At 54.1% G+C, this 18,172-nt stretch overlaps 3 protein-coding genes across 3 annotated transcripts; all 3 read right to left on the bottom strand.

The window, feature by feature from the left end:
- Window positions 1-4,053: 4,053 nt before the first annotated feature.
- MIND_00408000 (uncharacterized protein) lies at window positions 4,054-6,154 on the bottom strand (the record flags this gene model as incomplete). The annotated part of the gene is made up of 10 exons (XM_037360904.1): window positions 4,054-4,107; window positions 4,155-4,343; window positions 4,395-4,654; window positions 4,709-4,905; window positions 5,170-5,259; window positions 5,309-5,453; window positions 5,503-5,554; window positions 5,616-5,745; window positions 5,801-6,031; window positions 6,084-6,154. The coding sequence occupies 10 exons, from the start codon at window positions 6,152-6,154 to the stop codon at window positions 4,054-4,056; spliced, it is 1,419 nt and encodes a 472-aa protein (XP_037223789.1).
- A 763-nt stretch (window positions 6,155-6,917) lies between these two features.
- MIND_00407900 (uncharacterized protein) lies at window positions 6,918-7,334 on the bottom strand (the record flags this gene model as incomplete). The annotated part of the gene is made up of 1 exon (XM_037360903.1): window positions 6,918-7,334. The coding sequence occupies exon 1, from the start codon at window positions 7,233-7,235 to the stop codon at window positions 6,918-6,920; it is 318 nt and encodes a 105-aa protein (XP_037223788.1). The 5' UTR covers window positions 7,236-7,334.
- Window positions 7,335-15,448: 8,114 nt separating this feature from the next.
- Window positions 15,449-16,579, bottom strand: MIND_00407800 (Fe2OG dioxygenase domain-containing protein; the record flags this gene model as incomplete). Its single annotated transcript, XM_037360902.1, has 3 exons — window positions 15,449-16,041; window positions 16,089-16,357; window positions 16,404-16,579. The coding sequence occupies 3 exons, from the start codon at window positions 16,577-16,579 to the stop codon at window positions 15,449-15,451; spliced, it is 1,038 nt and encodes a 345-aa protein (XP_037223787.1).
- Window positions 16,580-18,172: the final 1,593 nt, after the last annotated feature.

Below are 18,172 nucleotides of genomic sequence, written 5' to 3'. Positions count from 1 at the left end.
TTTCTTCCTTGCTTGAGATACATATAACTCGCTTCAATATTGGCCAGTACTTCCTGGTGGTACTAGTCCGAACGGTCTACTGTAAAATACCAATACCCAATAGCCCTACATATACATGATAAGCTGTTGGAGAGGTTGTGCCCAGCGAGATTGGTTCTATGGCTCCTGAGTTATCGTCCTCGTAGCCGATGACGACATGTGTATGATAATGCATAGCGAGAACGCCCCACGCCCGCCGCAACTCGACGAAGATTAGGCCACCATATGCATCGTTGACCATCTCTGCTTCGACAACGGTGGCTTCCTCTGCCCTGGTTGGGAACTTTGGCGCGGTGATAGGGTCGTCATTGATGTGTGGACAATACAGTATTGTGCTGCCCTGATATTGGTTTTCGAGGCAAGTGTTTTCCTCGTCGTTTTCGTATGCTTACTGCTTTCTTGTCGCTTCTAGGTATGTTCTGATCATCGCTGCCCTACATTCTTCTCCTTACAATCGCCAACGACTTGACTGCCCGTTTCCTTGCTTGGGTTGCGACGCAGGAGGCCACGATAATTCGCAGACAGGGATGTAGATTCTGTATCGGAGACGGTGCTAAGCGGACAATGTGCGCTCAGAGAAAAAGAAACTCGGTTGTCGACCGCGCGCGAATTGAGCTCTGTGTGGCGAAAAAGTTCAGACTGCCGTTGAGACAGAGATAAACATAGCAGATGGGGTCGACTGCGGTTTGCGCAGCTGCTTGAGAAAGTGCAGAGATGGCCCAAAGGAAGTGAATGGGAACAGCGTTGGAACGGTGAAGACGAGCAGCAGCAAGATAGATGGGTAAAAGACGACATATTGATTGATAGGAGTATGGACATTGAGGACGTAAAGCGCGACATCTGAAGCCGCGTCGGTACGGGCTGTCCGAAATGTTGGCAAGGCTCTCACCATAACTCATTAGCCCAGAGTCGGCCCCAGACCAGAAATATCTCCACCTCCTGCTCGGCCTCCCCTCGAAACGAAAAACGCAGACCGGTAAAGTGAAGGCGATGTCCTGGAGCCCTGTGAAGCGGAAAGAGGTCCAGTCCGCGAGATGGCCCACCAACGCATCGGAAGGGGACGCTAGACTACCGTATGGCCGACACAGGCTCAGGAACCTTCCTCCACCTTCGTGTCAAACGACAACGCAAATAGGATGACTTCGATGAGCTTGTCGATGAGCGTGGCAAGCGGAAGGGAAAAGCGAATGGGATTTGAAGGCCGTGGAACTAATATAGCTGCAAACACAGGTATCACCAGCGCGAGGGACAAGCGTATAACGCACCTTGTTGGCTGTCGCGCTCTCGTCACCCTCTGTACGTGCCCGCTTCCTCCTGTGTCAGCTCCAAGTCGCCAACGTCCTGTTATAGTTCGACGGGAAGGACTGCTGCTGCGCGGTTGAGGGAAGCTGCAAAGCAGGTCAGCACAATACGAATCAGTCAGCGAGCGGGCTTACCTGTTGGCTCTCCCTTGCTAGCGCTTCCTAACGATGCAGCCATGCATCCTCCATACACCCTGGTCCTGCTTCCGCGTCGTGATGCTCGTTAAAGACGGCGGGATGGTGGGTGTCGACGTGGCAGGTGATAACGACGTGTGGCTCATCCAATAGACGATGAGGAGCTCATATGATAGTGCTGGGAGGGGCTGACAAGGCCCTGAGGGACCCGGGGAGGGCGCAGTGGGAAATGGAAGAGCATGTGGAAGGTCATGATGAGTGGAAGAGGCAAGAACGGCGATGCGTGACGATCATCGTGGGCATTGACACAAACTCTACTCATTCTCACATGGACAACGTCTCCGACTACGGCCACATCCAGGCTCTCGCGTCTCTTCGCAGCACTGGGCAACTGCCAAGCGCTCCGAACGCCGCCACCACTCATCTGCTCCGGAAAGAGGCAGACCATCTCGAGAAAGCCATCGACGAGGTTGAAGACCGGCTTGCGCGCTTCCAAGACCGTCTCGCCATGATCCAACACGCGCTTTCTACCACAATATACCCTGTACAGACTCTCCCCGCCGAAATCCTCTGCAAGATATTTGCGGCTGCGGTGTCTTCTTCAGTCGGGCACGAAATCACCCTCACGCAATTGCTGATAACCGCCGTTTGCCACCGCTGGCGTCAGCTGGCGATCGCCGATCCGCGCTTGTGGACGAAGGCATGCCGCTTTCTCGAGGCCCCGGATGTGCCCGATCCACTCTTCGAGCACTTTCTGGAGCGCACCCAAGGGCACCCCATCAGCTTCGAGCTGTGTGTCTCGGACAAATACAGCGTGGATGAGTTCCCTTACTCGGTGTTTTCTTCCGCAAGCCAATGGGCTGAAGCAAGCTTTTCTGAAGCTGCCGCGGCATCCTCTCGGTACACTGCCCCATTGGCATTCGATCCCTGGGTCTACCAGGACAGAAATGGCGGGCCATCCGCGACTGGGACGGCACTCAACTTGCCCCATCTAAAAACCCTCACTTTCGATGTGTGGACTCCGCAGGGGTATGAGCTGCCCCGCCTGCCCTTGTTCCAAGACGCACCTCGTCTTCGCGAGTTGGCTATCCGTTCCCCACCTCATCTTCAGCTGTTCTCCTTCCCGGCGCATCAGTTGCGGAAACTCACGATTATTGGCGGCCGCGACAAACCACTGATCACCGAGGTCATTGCGATCTTGCCTTACCTGGTTGCGTTGGAGGAACTCACGCTTCCCGCACTTGTGGACGACATGGAGCTCGATTATACCAACCCTGTCACGGTCGGCGTCAATAACAGGATAAAGATTCCTCGCCTGTCAACCCTGACACTGGTCGACAACAGCAGCCTCCTCTTACCCCACGTCTTTTTCCTGCCATCTCTCACAAAACTCTACCTCACAGATCCCCACGCAGCGCTCAAGAACTACGCCCACGTCAAGGATGCGGTTCCTGCGATCGCCTCCTTGTGTCTCGAATGCAGCAGCATCGACTCCTTCTGCGACATCCTCGCCGCGCCGCTCCCGCTCCGGCAGCTGACCGTAACTGCATTCTCCATGGACCCGCCTGCCGCCCGGCGGTGTTTCACCGCCTTGGGCGATTTACACAACATCCGGGAGCTCAAAACATTCACGCTCCGTATTCTGCCGTCCGCGCCGGGCTCCACTGCATCCCTCCGTCCCTTCATCGAGGGCATAGCCATGCGGGCCACCAACGCGCACGCTACCGGAGTCCCTGCCGCAGACATGGGACCCACGCAGCTCGTCGTCGACTTCCCACTGCCTGTGCTGTCCGCCCACGATGTGCGCGCTTTGCAGTCGCTGCAGCGGACGGCGAACGTGCAGGTCTCGATGCCGAACGGACATCCAGCACAGAAGGCCTGGTATAAACCGATGTTGGCAGGGCCCGGAAGCGTTGTCGATGGCCAGACGCTGTGACGATTGAATCCGGAGGAGCTAGCTGAGGGACATGTAGCACGGACAGAACAAGTATGGTGTACTCAGTCAATAACTTGAATTCAAGTAGTATCAATGTAGACGGATACATTCAGGCGGAGCAAGTGTAATACACAAAACCAGCGCAGTGACGGCCATACTCAGGCTTATATCGTATTACTGTTACTATAACTGAGGACGGCCTCACGGCCCAGGTCCGTCCCTCAACCCAGATTACGCGTTCAATGTTCATATTATCTCCTTGCTCTTTGGCCTGCCTCGAATCGGACCATAATAGCAACTAGTGAGACGGCTATCTTCTGTGGAGAAGAATCCAATTCACAGTCCTCTCCGAAGCACTGCATATCATACTCAAAGTTTCTCCCGCGCAGACTGTCTTGCCTGCCAGTGATGGCTCCCACTTCCCTAACATACACACTCAAAGTACTCTCCATTTTCATACCCTTCCCACTATGTCCTCTCTTACAATCGCCACTCGCTTATATACGATATGTAGTAGCAATATTAATAACGTAGGTACAGCACAGCGCTACATACATACTACATCGCAAGATACCACATCTACCCGTCCTCATATCCGAAGCATTGTCCCCCTCCTCCCCAAAGCCACCTTCCCACCCCCCCTCAAGCCAACACCGCCTCCTCGCCATGCTGCCCGACCAAACCAAACCAAGTCAGCTCCCACCCTCACAAACAAAAGAAAAAAACAGGCAAAGCCGACTCACCGCAAGCACGCGCAGGCCGCAGTCCAGACAATACATCTTCCCGCGGTAGTCGATCCAGTCGAACGTGCTCGTCGCCGCGCACGCAACGCAGCACTGTTCCGGCGGCGGGGCCTCGGGCGGCGGCGACGGCGGGGGAGACGGCAGCGACGACATCGGCTCGATAAACGCGGGCGGCGGCTCATCCACAGCCTATACAAAAGACGTCAACAATCTCACCGAAGGATAAAAAAAAAAACTGACCATTTCCACGTCGCTGCTACCCGCCTTCGCTTCCCGCTCCGCCATCCCGCTTTTCGGGGGCAAAGCCTCCATTTCTTCTTCTTCCTCGGGTAAAGCCGGCTTGCTCTCCTCCTCCTCCTCTTCGACCTCCATCTCCCCCGTCACCATAGCCTTCATCCTCCCGGTAGAGTCGACCAGCTTACCCGCCATAACCGCCGCCTCGAACGGCATCACATCCTCCAGCCGCTCGCGCGGGTAGTCCGGCCCCAGCACCGGATGCCCTACCCCAAACGCCGTAAGCAAACTCCCCAAAAACAGACGAAGTCACTACTTACGCCACGCGTACACCGCCTTCCCGTCGAGCCGCACCGGCGTCATCTCAAAGCCGTGCCGCTCGAACTGCGGGTACCACCCCTGCGCGGTCCCCAGCTTGCGGCTCAGCAGCTCCGGCAGCCGGTCGGCGTCCCGCACGACGATGTGGCCCGCGGGGGACCACAGCAGGGTAGCGGCGTTCTCTGGGTCGTCCGCCATGCTGCGGATGTGTGAGCTGGTGACGAAGAATGGGTGAAGGAGGGCAGTATGGACAGAGAATGCATGTGAGCATGGAAGAAGGCTGAAAACCAAGGTAATGCCCCACAGAGAAAGAGGCGTTACGGACAGAGGAAGAATGCGAGTATACGCCGAAAGGACAAGTGTTAAGATGAGAAGGTAATCAAGCACGGGGAAAAGATCGGTATTGGCAGGGGGAGAATGCGATACAAAAGCGCGAGAGAAAAATAAGAAGTCGATAACGCACGCGTAGAGGTTCACCAAGAAATTATCGCTCTTAATAAGCGCATGTTTCGGGAGGGAACGCGGCACCACCGCCGTATCTGGCGGCTTATTGCTACATCGCACAACGTCAGCCACAACCAGCGAACACAGCATCCACGCACGGATTATTCCGCTGCCGCCTCTTTTTCACGGGCTCTCTGCCCTTCAGCGCGCCCCACTCCTTCAGCACGCCCGCCGCCTTCGTGTCCCGCCTCCGCAGCTTCAGAAAGTCCGCCAGCGTCGACTTGCTATTGATGTCAGCATGGCCTGGCTCGCTCTCGTCAGGCACCGCACTCGCAGAGAAGAACCCACGCACTCCAGACGACGACACTGCTCCCCGGCCGCGCCCTGCGGTGGAAGTTGTACGCCTAGCGCCCTTATCAGCAAGCACGCGGGGGGCGATAAAGCGGGGAGGCCACAGCCACGCACATGCATCTGGCGGTACCACGACTTGGCCGTCCCCCCAAAAAACACCGGGAGGATGTTCTCCACATCGAGCAGGAAGAGCTCCTTGCCGTTCTTGGACCACCCCACCGCCGCGTCCTGCGACGTCAGCATCCTAGGTCTTCTCGTCAGCCCCCGCCCCGGACTCAGACACCAAACCGACAACGCACTCGTGCAGACAGCGCAGGAACTTCTGCGCCTCGGGCGGGAGGCGCTTGTCGGGGGTAACCAGCGGGTTGGTGCGCGCAAATGCGTGGGCCGGAAGTCGGATCGTGAGGCGCTTGCTGCCGCTCGTGCTCGTGCTAGGGCGGGCATTCGTGCCGGGGACCGACTTCGTCAGGGCGGCAGCAGAGAGCGCAGAGACAGCCGGCTTCGCGGGGCGGGCACCCGCCGCCAGCGTCCTACGTGGCAGTCAGCTATCAGACAAGTCGCCCCCCAGAACGAGCGACGCACGACTTGGGCGCCCCTGCTCCTGCCCCTCCCACGCTTCCCTTCCCCTTCTGCTGCACATCGCGCGCGGACATCGCCGGGTAAGCGGAGAAGGACGATCGGCAAGCGGGTACGTGGTGTGAATGCGGATGCGGATGGTGGCAGGACGGAAGGGAGGAGCGACAGCCCGCTGCTGTCACACGCGACTCCACTCCACAGCAGCGGACACCGGCGGGCGGGCGGGTGCCGTTGCCGCCGGACACCGCCTGGCTAAGCGCCTCGCGCACGCTGTCAGGCGCGCCCGCGGACGATACCGATAAGTACCGACTCGCGACGACGATCATTATCATATGCATGTCGTCATCGGCTACGAGGACGGTGAAGACGACTCAGAATCGACAACCGATCTCCTTCACCGCGACACTGCTCGGGCTGCGCTATCCGACAGCTATGTATGGCTATGCGGCACTCTATGTATAGTAGAGCGCGAGTACTAGTACTACCAAGAAGTACTGACCAATTGAAGCGAGTTGTTATGTCAAGCAAGGAAGAAAGTGAAGATACAGTCGAAGTCTAGATAACCCATGGCCATCGGTGGACCCAGAAACCTATGGGTTACAGGGAATTATGGGTTATGTGGATGGGATTACAACCGAAAAGACCATTCGGTTCCCAACCAAACCTATGGGTTATCGGGCATTATGGGTTATCTGGGCTATGGGTTATGTAGACTTCGACTGTATGTAGTGGCATGTAGTGTGGTTTGATAGAAGTAAGAATGTAGAGGAAAAAACGTGGTAGACCCATGAAGAAGCAATAGTAGTACTGGTCCCAATGCAACAAGAAATTCATCCGAATCTAATACACCACCCTCTCGCGCGGTTTTAACCGCCGCACCGGTAGAATCATCCCTCTACCAACAACCCCATCCATATCTTCCAGCGCAACCCCACCTCCCGCCCGGCGTTCTCCCAATTCCAGGCCCATCTTGTCGATTCCTCCCCAAGATTCGGCGACCACCACCAGACGTCGACAACGACGAGAAAGCATGAGCGACACCAAAACAGTAGAAGGAGTTTCGTATGCTTCAACAGCACCTGCGGCTTCAAGAGCATACGCGCCAGCCTCGACGAGCTCCAAATCGACTGGTCGTCTCGGTGGCTGTGCCGCTGCCATAACGGAGCAAGGCGTTCGCAGTCCTGAGACAGTATGGGCTTCAACGCGTAGCGGAGGTATGGCAGGAGGATGGCATGAGTCGACTAGTATTGCTGTTGAAGAGTTTCGCCCCAGAATATGCTCCAAACCCAAACCGTCGCCAGACAAGGAGGGGAAGCAGAAAACGCGGCAAAACGGGACCATCCGCAATCCAATCGACTTTGAACTTGAAGGATACGTTCCGGAGCCCGATTTGTAGTATCTGTGTCTGCCAGTTAAGTCCGCGAGGAGGAATTCGCGGCAGCGCTCGTTGCTCGGCCCATGCATACAGTAAGCATGATGTCGTTTTCAAAGCGCGCGCGCATGGTGCTTGAAAAAGCGCGGTTTTGGTAGGGAATGGAAGCGTCGCCGGAAGAGAGGAGTTCTCGACGTAGAAACGAGGGCGAAAGGTGATGAGTATGCGGGGATGGGGGAAGGCATGGGTGGCTTTGCGAATGGGCCGATAAAAACACTCGTAAACGCAGGCGGGTCATTATTGAGCATAGTATGAGAACGGGGAAGGCACTGGTGAGCGACACATATAGCGAAGATCCCCAGGAAGCCGTATATGCGATTTTAGCAATATCGCGCCAGACAAGATGCGACTACGCCAATTTATGGCCCTGCTTTTGTTGTTGAATGATGCACTGGCGACTCGCATTGAGTGTAGATGAAGGTATGGAAGCCAGATGAAGCTCGAAAGCGGGGATATGGTCGGCGGGAGGGGAAGAGGATAAATTGGTTCCGCGGCAGGTCCGTATAGTGGCGCTGGGAGCGTTGCGCATGATGAAACGAGCATACTGGATGTCGGGGAAGTTGTGTTGGCGTCGCAAGGAGTTGTCGAAAGCCAAGAAATGGTCTTGATAGTGTTAGCGTCATTGCGGAAAGAAAGCGAGGATGATGACACGTAAAAGGCAGGTGGTGCTCGTTGACGATGACGAGAAACCAATCGGCAATGGCAATAGAAGGCCAAAATACATGTGCGGAGAAGAGGATAGTGGTGTTGGCAACGGGGGTGACGATTCGTCCCTGAGGCAAGGCGCATGATAGCGTTATACAAAAGTATTCTCGGGAAAGACGTTGCTTTAGAATCGGAGGGCCTAGAGGAACGGGAAACGAATCAAGGCCAGATAGACGATATTGTTGGGGCAAAGCAGTTGCGAGGATGTTTCATGGGCGTTCCATTGGGGCAGCCATCCACGAGAACCTTAGATGAGCTCTAGTTGCAATATAATCACGACGATATGGCGATAGACCGTAATGGGTATGCGGGAGGAGGAGGGCTAGGGCGACCTTGGAAACCAAGCTATGGAGTCGCTCTGGTGTGGCGGCGGGTAATAGACCAACATGAGGGAGGTGTGGGGGAAGCCGCTTTGGAGGAATTTAATGGTGGATGAGCGGAGGAATTCGTCCTGGGGATGTTGGCGCCATATTCGACAGCATGTCATGAGAATGCCGCTATGTTGGCCGCATATTATGTGGATACTATGGACCAGACGGTGCGCGCAGAGTCGGCGGGAATTTCGGGCCCGACATATACAAGGTGGGACGCAGCGCTTCCCATTTTCGCCTCCCTTCCTAAGAATGAGCGTGGCCATAGAACTCCCAGGGGAGAAAGCGTACCATCGACAGCCCAAATCTCTTTCAGAGGTATTAACAACTCACAGATCCCCTTTAATCGTCTACTGACTGCTCTCGTTGTGCGCATAGGTGCTGCGCAGGGGTTCGGCTCGCCAAAGTGACGAAGTTTCAACTTGGCGCAGTCCCAGCGTAAACCCGTGCCTTATTTGCTGCCTGTGGGCGTTGGGAAGACGAAGAAAGGGGTGGTTCTTGGACGAGTGGCGACACCGAATGCTTGGTGGTCTCTGAGAAGAGCGATATGCAGTCAGCACCGAGTAAGGCCAGCCAGTCAGAAACGCACCGTGTAGCGAGTCTGGCAGGTTATGAGAGGCCCGCGAAGCTCCAGCGCATGGTGCTCCGCCACACCCTTCTGCCCCATTCGACCCTGCAGTTCACCTCCCAGTTTCCAAATCCACCCATGCGCCACGTCATCGACGTTTCTTGAGCTCCATCAAGTAGTTGTGTGTCTTCTGCCGACTGAAGAGAAGTGCCGGGGTGCAAAGCGGGTGGCAGACCGTGTTGCGACATGACGGAAAAGTGGAAGAAGGGATTTCCTTTTTTGGTCGAGGACGATCCGACCGTCCTTTCCGATGCCCGCTTTCCTCCTCTGCGCGAGCGCACCAACAATGGTGCGGAGCGATACATCTATCTCCTTTTCTCGCGGAGCACATAGGGACACTGACTAGCCTTCCGCCTGGTAGCCAAGTTTCGAATTAATCTAGACTGGTTTACGCTGCAGCCAAGCTCTGTACTTGGTATGTTCCCAGCACAGAAGATTGATATTCAAGCGTTCTGCAATAACAGTCCGAAATATAATACTGTAAGATAGAAAGAAATATGTTCCAGGAACAGCCAGAGTAGATGGTACCGCCAGCAGCAGAGATATGTACGGCGAGAAGAGGAAGAACGGAAAGGTGTTCCACTGCAAGCAAATGAAGGTCAAGTCGTACAGCCAGCATGCCAACCCGCCCACCAAACGAGATTATTCCTCGGATTGCCCGTTCCGATTTAGATGAGATAGGGGCAACGATATTGTTGTCTTGTGCTCCGCCATGAGCAACATTTCACCGGTACGAGGGATTTCATATGCTCCAACAGCACCGGCAGTTCGAAAGCCAAACGCGCCGCCCTTGACGAGCTATGAATCGGCTGGTCGTCTCGGTGGCTGTGCCTCTCGGACGCGCGGAAAGGAAGAAAGGGTTTCTTGAGGCGGCATGGGCCCGAAGGGGTGGCAGAGGTAGTGGAGAAGGATGGCGGGAGTCGACTAGTATTGCTGTTGAAGAGCTTGGGCACAGAATATATATATATATATGCTCCAGACCCAAACCGTTGCAAGACAGCGAGTAGGAGCAGCAAACGCAGCAAAACGGTAGCGTCCATAATCCAATCGATATCGAACTTGAAGGATATGTTCCATAGCTTGATTTGGAGGACCCGCAACGCCCACTCAAGCTCGGGAGGACGAATTCGAGAAAGCGCTTGTCGCTTGGCCCATACAGCAAAATATGCTGTCTTTTGCGAAGCCAGCAAGCAGGGTTCTTGAGACCTAGTCCTTGCGGGTAGAAAAGAAAGCGTTAACGCGAGGGAGGATTTCTCGATGTGGAAACGGGGCTGAATGATGACAAGTATGCAGGGAGGGGATCGATGACCTTTCGAAGGGGCCTATAATACGACTCTAAAACGCAGGCGGGCGGTTACAGAGCATCATAGGGTGTCGGGAAAGCCGTTGGTGGGTTCCATATCAGGAGGAGAGCAGCGGGAAGTCGCATATACTATTTCCGCGACTTTATGCGCAATCAGAGGCCATGACGCCAATTTCTGACTCCATTTTCGTCGATTGAGGAACTGGCGACTGAGATTGGGCGCAAAGGAGAGTATGAAAGCCAGAGGAGCCGCAGATGTGGTGATATGGTCGAGGGGAGAGGGAAGAGATGAATGAGGTTTGTAACGGGTCCGCACAATTGCGCCGCGACTGTGGCGCATGATGACGCGACCATATATTATATCGGGGAAATTGTGTTAGCGTCGCAAGGAGCTGTCGAAGCGTATATAGTCGTGTTGGTGCAGTTGGCGTCATTGCGAAGAGGAAGCGAGAGTGGTGGTGTCCGAGGAAGCAGGGGGCGGTCAGATTTGTTATGTATACTCCAATGGATGCTCGCATTAAGAGCCTGCTGCGATAATAGAGGCGGGGGAAGATGCACTAAGTACACGTGCAAAGAAAAGGATGGGGGCGCCAGCAACGGGGGGCTACGAATGGTTCCGAAGCCGAAGCGCATAGTAGAATCATAGAAGATATACTCGGGAAAAACGCTTGTTCCGAACTGAAGGCCCCAGAGTGACGGGGAAAGCGATCGAGGCCAGCTGGACGGTATTGTCGATGAAAAGTAGTCGCGAGGATATGTTTTGAGCATTTCATCGTCGAATTCATATGCGAGAGCTTCGGATAGGCTTCGTTTATAGTCCGATGGCCACAGGGTGGCAACAGACCGGGTTGGTGTATGTGTGAGGAGGAGGGCTATGGCGACCTTGAAAACAAGGTTTCGAAATCTCTCTGATGCAGCGGCGGGAGATGGAGTAGCGCTAGAACATGCGCGAAAAGCTGTTCTTGAAGGATTTGAAGGCGGACGAGAGACGAAATCCGCGCTGAGCATGTTAGCGCCATATTCGACGATAAGCCATGACATTGCCGTTCTGCGGGCTCGGATGTCTTAGGAAACGAGCAAGATGGCTTGCGCAGCGTTGGTGGAAAGCTTGTGCCCGAGAGATACAAGATGGAACGCAGGTGCCGTTTTCGTCTCCCTTCCTAGAAATGAGCATCGGGACGGGAAGACTAGAGAGAAACCACACCGCTGACGCCCTAAATCTCTTTTCGAGGTTTTCCCAGTTCACAGATCCATTCGAATGGTCGGTAGACTGTTCTCGTTCTCCCCGCGCTGATGCTTCTCTGGGGTTCTCTCAGCCAACGTGACGACGTTTCGACCTGGCGCGGGCCAGCCATTCGGAAACGTACCGTGTAGCGAGTAGGGCGAGTTATGAGAGGCGAAGCCCCACAATGCATCGTGCTCCGCCGCATCCTTCTGCTCCGCTCGACCCTGCAGTTCACCTCCCAGTTTCCAAATCCACCCATGCGCCACGCCATCGGCGTCTCCCCTTTGTCTTAAGCTCCATCGAGTCGTTGTGCGTCTTCTGTCGACTGAGTAGAAGTGCTCGAGTGACAGTCTACATGACGGAAAAGAAGAAGAAGAGATTTCCTTTTTGGGCCCAGGGCCGTCGTTTTTAATGGGCGCTTTCCTCAGCAACGCCGACAACGGTTCATTATGCTCATTTACACATTCACCTTCTTTCTTCGCCGAGAACATAGGTTCGACACTTGGAGCGCAGACACAACAAATGGTACTGTACTGTATGTGTCAAGTACTGGGAAATAAAGTGCTCTATCTTTAGAGAACTAATCCGAAATATCTGTGTACTGCAAGATGGAAATCAGTGTAGGTATCGCGCAAAGGAAAGAGCAGAAGTAAATATATATATGGGGTAGAAGCCCTGCTACGCAAGAAAATTTATGTCCGCCAGCGTTCGTCATCGGAGATAGGGACAAAACATTGCGCTGCCATGGCGTTGTTGGCAATATGGCTCTCTGGCTAAGCTTCGCTCCATCATCCGGCAAAATGGTGCTTTTGGGTTTTCTTCCCGACCGATTGAACAACCTCGGATCGTGCGGAAGAGTCAAGACAGTGCTCGTGGCCGGGCCCAGGAAGTAAATTCGCAATGGGGCCATGATCTCGTTCGTGGGCTCTGGCGGGGAACACGGCAGAGTATTGCCGTTAAAGGAGTCGATAGTGATAATGAATAAAGAGGAGGGGACGCCAAATTGCTTGTTTCGGCGCAGTTGTCGACGAAGGGGGGTAACGACGATGATTTTCCCTGGACATGCAGTCATCTCACGCGTGGATGACACGAAAGATGCGCGAGAGAAGGTTTGGAGGTAGATCTTGAAAGAGCGCGAGATATAGCGATATATCGAGAGAAAGATGAGGAAAAGCATCTTGAGATTCGAATTTGGCCAACAAACTCATCTTAAGACGAGCGCGTGTGAGATAAGAGTGCAATTTGTTATCGGGGAAGTCCTTCGCTCGCGCTCGAAAGTTTGGGCGGGAGAATTTGTACTGGGTCGACCTGTGCCCGTCGAAAGCAAAGATAGAACGGATTCGTGCCCATTTCAGCACATAGCTGGAGTATCCGAGCCTTCTGTGTCGGAGTGGTGGTATCTTGTGAGAGAGGCGTAGGGGAGGAAGGTGGACGGGAGCCGTATGTCGAAGAAAGGAGCAAGAATATCGGGAACAAGGTCATAGAACAGCGGCAGGACAAAAGCACCTGCTAGAGTAATGTGAATGGTCATCGGGGAAGACGTTCGTGACGAAGCGAGAGGTCAAGACCGCTGGGGAAAGCAATGTGTGGTGGTTCTCTGGGACATCTGGTAGTCCGAATGAGAATCGTGGCGTGGAGTTGAGATTGTATCTCGGGAATGCTGGGCAAGACTGCGCTTCCTCTTGATAACAGAAACAATGCGGGGAAACGTTGTCAATGAAGGTACCGAAGAAGGGGATCTCGAGCTCGATAAGGGAGCCGTGAAATGGGCCCAGAGCAAATTGCCGTGGTGGATGGATATGAATGAATGTTGGGGAGGTCGTGGTTTACGTGAAAAATGGCGGTGGGCGATGAGGAAATTATACCGCTGCCTCACCACCCTATGGACGAAAAAGTGGCGGAGACCGTGTTTCGCAGACCCTTTATCGTTCTCGTGAAAGAGAAACACGTCCAGTATGCAAGGGACATGTTTTGGCGGCCAGAAAATGGTCACGGAGCGCGTTACGGGATGCAGGAGGAGAAGGGCATTAGCGAAGTCGAGAATGAGGTCGTGGAGTCGCTTTACAGCGGCGGCGGGTGATGAAGCAGCGTTAGGGGACGAGCGGGAAGCCCTTTCTTCGGGTCTAAAAGGCGACCGAGGAGAGTTATGCTATGTGTGGTTGATTGGCATCATATTTGGTAACAAGCAGCGACAACAGCGTCCTGGTTATATCGAATAGTCGAATGTGCATGAATGTCGATGTCGGAAAGGGGAGATGACGATTCTGGGAAGAAAAGAACGAAGGATATGGCCCTAGGGTGCCTGTCGCCAATTCTGCAGGAAATGAGCTCGAGAATTCAAAAAACCTAGCCCAAGAACGCACCTTGGATCATCTATAACGTTGCATATAGTCGCCCGAAGTTGTCCATCCACTTCGAGGGCGCATATGCGTCCTTAGCCAAACGTGCTATGCTTTCTCAATCGTTCGTGGTCGTCCCAGCACAAGAGATAAAGTCAAGATCTTGCAGGGGCCCACCATCGATATAGGGGCATGCTTGAAGACGCAATTCAAGGCGTATATGTACACCAGGATAACCCGGTGGAAGTCCAAGAACAAGCTTTGCCTGCGAAAATAATGTGGGTGAGTACGAGTCAAGACCAGCTAGTTCCTAACTCACCGTGAATCCCACTCAAGTGACCCAATGCCATCCAGAGGGCCACAGCACAACTCCCTCGACGATATATCTCTGCCCCACTCCGCCCAGTCGACCCGCGTGTCGTCGCTGTCTTTCCAGACCCAGTCAAACGTGCCATGTAGTCGGCCTTCAAGCTCTGTACACGCCCAGTCGTATGGCATACCCCCAAGGGATGCGATGAAGAACGGCGGCCTGCGCGCCGCAAATGGGTGTATCAAACGACATGGAGGAAAAGGACAAGATGGTATTTCCTTTTTCGGCCAGGCGATGGTTGTTCCCGATTGCCTAGATATTTCATCTTCACTGGACGACTGCACACCTCCAGTGCCGACGACCTCCTCACGCTGTTACTCCAAGCAATAGTGGTAGCCCATCTTGCCCGGCCTTCTCACTGGGAGCTCATGAATTGGTGCTCGCATACTCTGGCTTTCAAATGCGCCCTCGGATTGCTTCGCCATATTCTAGAAATCGGCGTAAATTATAGCTGGACATGCATACTTTTAGCCTGAAATTTGCAAGACACTAGAGATTCTGAGTCTGACAATCTTGGCTTGGTACACCCTAGAGAAACAACCACCTGAAGTCGCTTACTAGGGATACGCAAGTTTTCGAAGAAAATATATATATTATCAACGCAATTGCGCTCTTAGTGATACTTAGGAGGCTAACCCTAGCAATAAATATCTGGTCCAAGTCTATGCCCGGCGCTCCGGATCCTTTGCACCCGGTATCTCCACGAGAAGTACCGCCTGCCCATACATATGGTCCAACACCGGCTCATTCCCCATCGCGATATACGCCGACTCTGCCCTATTCCTCTCGTCTTCAGGTTGGGGCTCCGTCACCCAATATACTGACACCAGGTGCTCGTCCGCATGCAGCTGCGCACTTGCCTGTCTGCCTGCCGCGTTTGAGCGCACGAGCGGCTGGCCCGTGTGCGTCTAAGCTCGTCTTCGACCTCCCTTGAGTCCTCCTCCGCCCCCCAAATCTTTCGTAGGTCGAGCACGCCGTCCAGCGCCATGCGTACGCCCTCACCCCCCATCGTAGTCCATGTCGCTAGGTGTGGTGTACACTAACTTGAGCGTCGTCTTTAGCCCGGCCCGGGAAGCCGCACGCTGGATCCGCGCATCCGCCCCCTTGAGCATAGACAGCACGTGGCCGATGGTGTTTGCCAGTGGGTCGGAAATTGTGCGTGGGACGGGGTACTCGTGCTCGAGGTTAAAGCCAAGCATACCGCCTTCGGGCAGGAAAGCGGTGTCGGCAAGCAGCGCAGCCAAGGCCGTCTGGCAGGCGACTTCAGCCTCAGACGATGGCTGTCTTTTCACGGTATTCAGATCATGCGAGGACGATTTGAGTGAAAGGAGAAGATTGTAGGTGAGTGTGACCCGATGACCAGCGATAACGGGCTCGACAGCATGGGTGACATCGCTGAAGAAGGCGATGTATGCGATTGAGCCGTTTTTACCCGCAAGTTGGATTGCAGAGTCAAACGTGAACGAGTTCTGGCCGTGTGATAAGTTTAATTGTCCGCCTTGATGCTCTGTGGGGAGAACAATGACGAGCGAGCCGACCATGCTTTTTCCACGGGGCGTGTCCTTATGAGACTTGAAGAAAGAGCCAGGGCCTGGAGAACGTTCAATAGAAGGCAGAAGATTCAAGTATCAAACTCACCATACACATTCAGCTTATACAGCTCCGCCCTGATAACCGCGTCATCGCGTCCTTCGAGCAAATCCGGCATGATTTCATCGAGAATATTAAGCGTCCCAATATCCAGCGACGCAGCGAAGTTGCCGCAGTCGAGTTTCCCCGCCTTGCGGTAGCCCTCGTCAAGCACGTCTTCTGTCCCCAGCCCAAATGTCGCGGGCTCACACGCGGCAGCGAGGTCTTGCAGCTGCGCCTCAGTTGCCTCTGCAAAGTTGAGCATCGTCGCGGCCAGTCTTCAGAAATCGTCAACGTCGGAGCAGCTGCAACGCACAAGCCCACCGTTCATTGCTGGCAGTCTGCTTGTAGAACAGCGCCAAGTCCTCGGGCCGGACATCAAGCACACCGCACGTCCACGGCGTAGACTGCTTCATAGATTCGCGCAGCGCAGAGAGGTGCGCTTCAGCCATTGTTGTAGTCGAGGTAAAGAAGGACTGCCCCTTTTCGTGTCGAGTCATAAGTGGCACGTGCCGTGACCCGTCACTGAGTGTCGGACACCTTCTATGATTCACAAATGATTCGTATTCACCCAGTCCTGGCGCCTTCCATCGTTTCCTGTCTTTCTTCCAAGTTTCAACGGATGTGTGCAGACCTGACTCTTCAACTCACCTGGTCCGGATCGATATTTTCTGCCAGGTTATGAAAAATCCGAAGGTCTTCAGGTTGTTCTTAGCCGTCAACTTCAAGGACAAGCCGTCCCACAACCTCAACGCAACGACAACGCAGTATCAGCGGGTTTAGCCGTGTCGTGAATGAATGTGCAGATTCTCTTCCAGTGCCCACGGACACGTCCCACATCGAGACTATAAGGAGGACTGTTCTGTATTTTGCACGTGTCAAGGATAGGAGAATGACATGTGGACGCCAGATATTGGAGCAGAAGCAGAAACGGATATAAGTATGGGGTAGAGGCATGGGTATAAGGAAGAACCGTAAGGTATATATGTTCCGCATTCGTCACCACCGCCATATTGTTGGAACCGTCGCAACACGGCCTTGTCAAGCTGGCAAAACGCTACACCAAGCCCGCATCCGTTCTAATATTGGTCGCAGACGATGTATCTGGTTTTTTCACCACATAGAGCACAGGTCGCGAAAACGATCCAAGACAACTCTCGTCGCCTGGTCCGAGAGGCAAATTGCTATCGCTCGTGGACTCTAGCGGGGGATATAGCGGGGTATTGCGGTTGGAGAAGTTGATGGTAATGGTGGATGAAGAGCGAAGATGGGCAGGGAGGCCAGTTTGCTTCTACCGGCGGAGTGATTAACGAAGCGACGTAACAACAATGAGTCTTGTTAATCCACGCGTCAATGACACGAAAAATGAGCGAGAAAATGTTTGAAAACAGAAAGAGCGCAGGATATGGCGAGATATCAAGGGGAAGGAGGAAGGGAATCTGGAGATTCGAAATTTGCCAACAGAACCGTCCCAAGACAGGCACGTAGGATAAGAGGGCGCTGTTCGATGTCGGGGAGGTCGTTTGTTTGTGCTCGAAAGGTTTCCTAAGAAAATTTGTATTCGGTCGACGTGGCGGTCAAAAGGATGAATGAAATGGATTGGTGCGCGCTTTCATGTCCATCTTGAGCATATGAGCTTCCAATATCGTGTTGTGATGCCCTCTCACAGACGCAGAGGTGCGAAAAGTGGACCGGACCATTATGTCGAGGAAGGGAGGAACAATATCGAGAACGAGGTCGTGAAATCGTGGCGGGACAAAATCGCGCGATTTAGTGAGTTAAAAGGTTTTCGGGAAAGTCGTTGGTGAAGACGCGAGAGGTAAAGACCGCGCAGGAGATAATACGCATTATATGGTAGTTTTCCGCGAGATCTACGGTCCAAATTGGCGGCGTTAAGATCCGATATTGGTGCTCCAAAGAGCCAATGTCTTCCTCCATCCTGCTTTGTCATCCAAGAGGAGAAACAAGGCGCGAAACGTTTGACCGAATGAAGAGGCCGACGAAGGGGATGACGAGCTCGAGCAGGGAGTAGCGAAATGGGCCCAGAGCAAATTGGCATGGTGGATACAGCTGAATAACTGTTGGGGAGGTCA

This window comes from Mycena indigotica, assembly GCF_014461135.1.
Source record: "Mycena indigotica strain 171206Taipei chromosome Unknown Mind.scaff0003, whole genome shotgun sequence".
NCBI classification, from domain to species: Eukaryota; Fungi; Basidiomycota; class Agaricomycetes; order Agaricales; family Mycenaceae; genus Mycena; species Mycena indigotica.
This window is presented reverse-complemented; position numbering and strand designations above follow the sequence as displayed.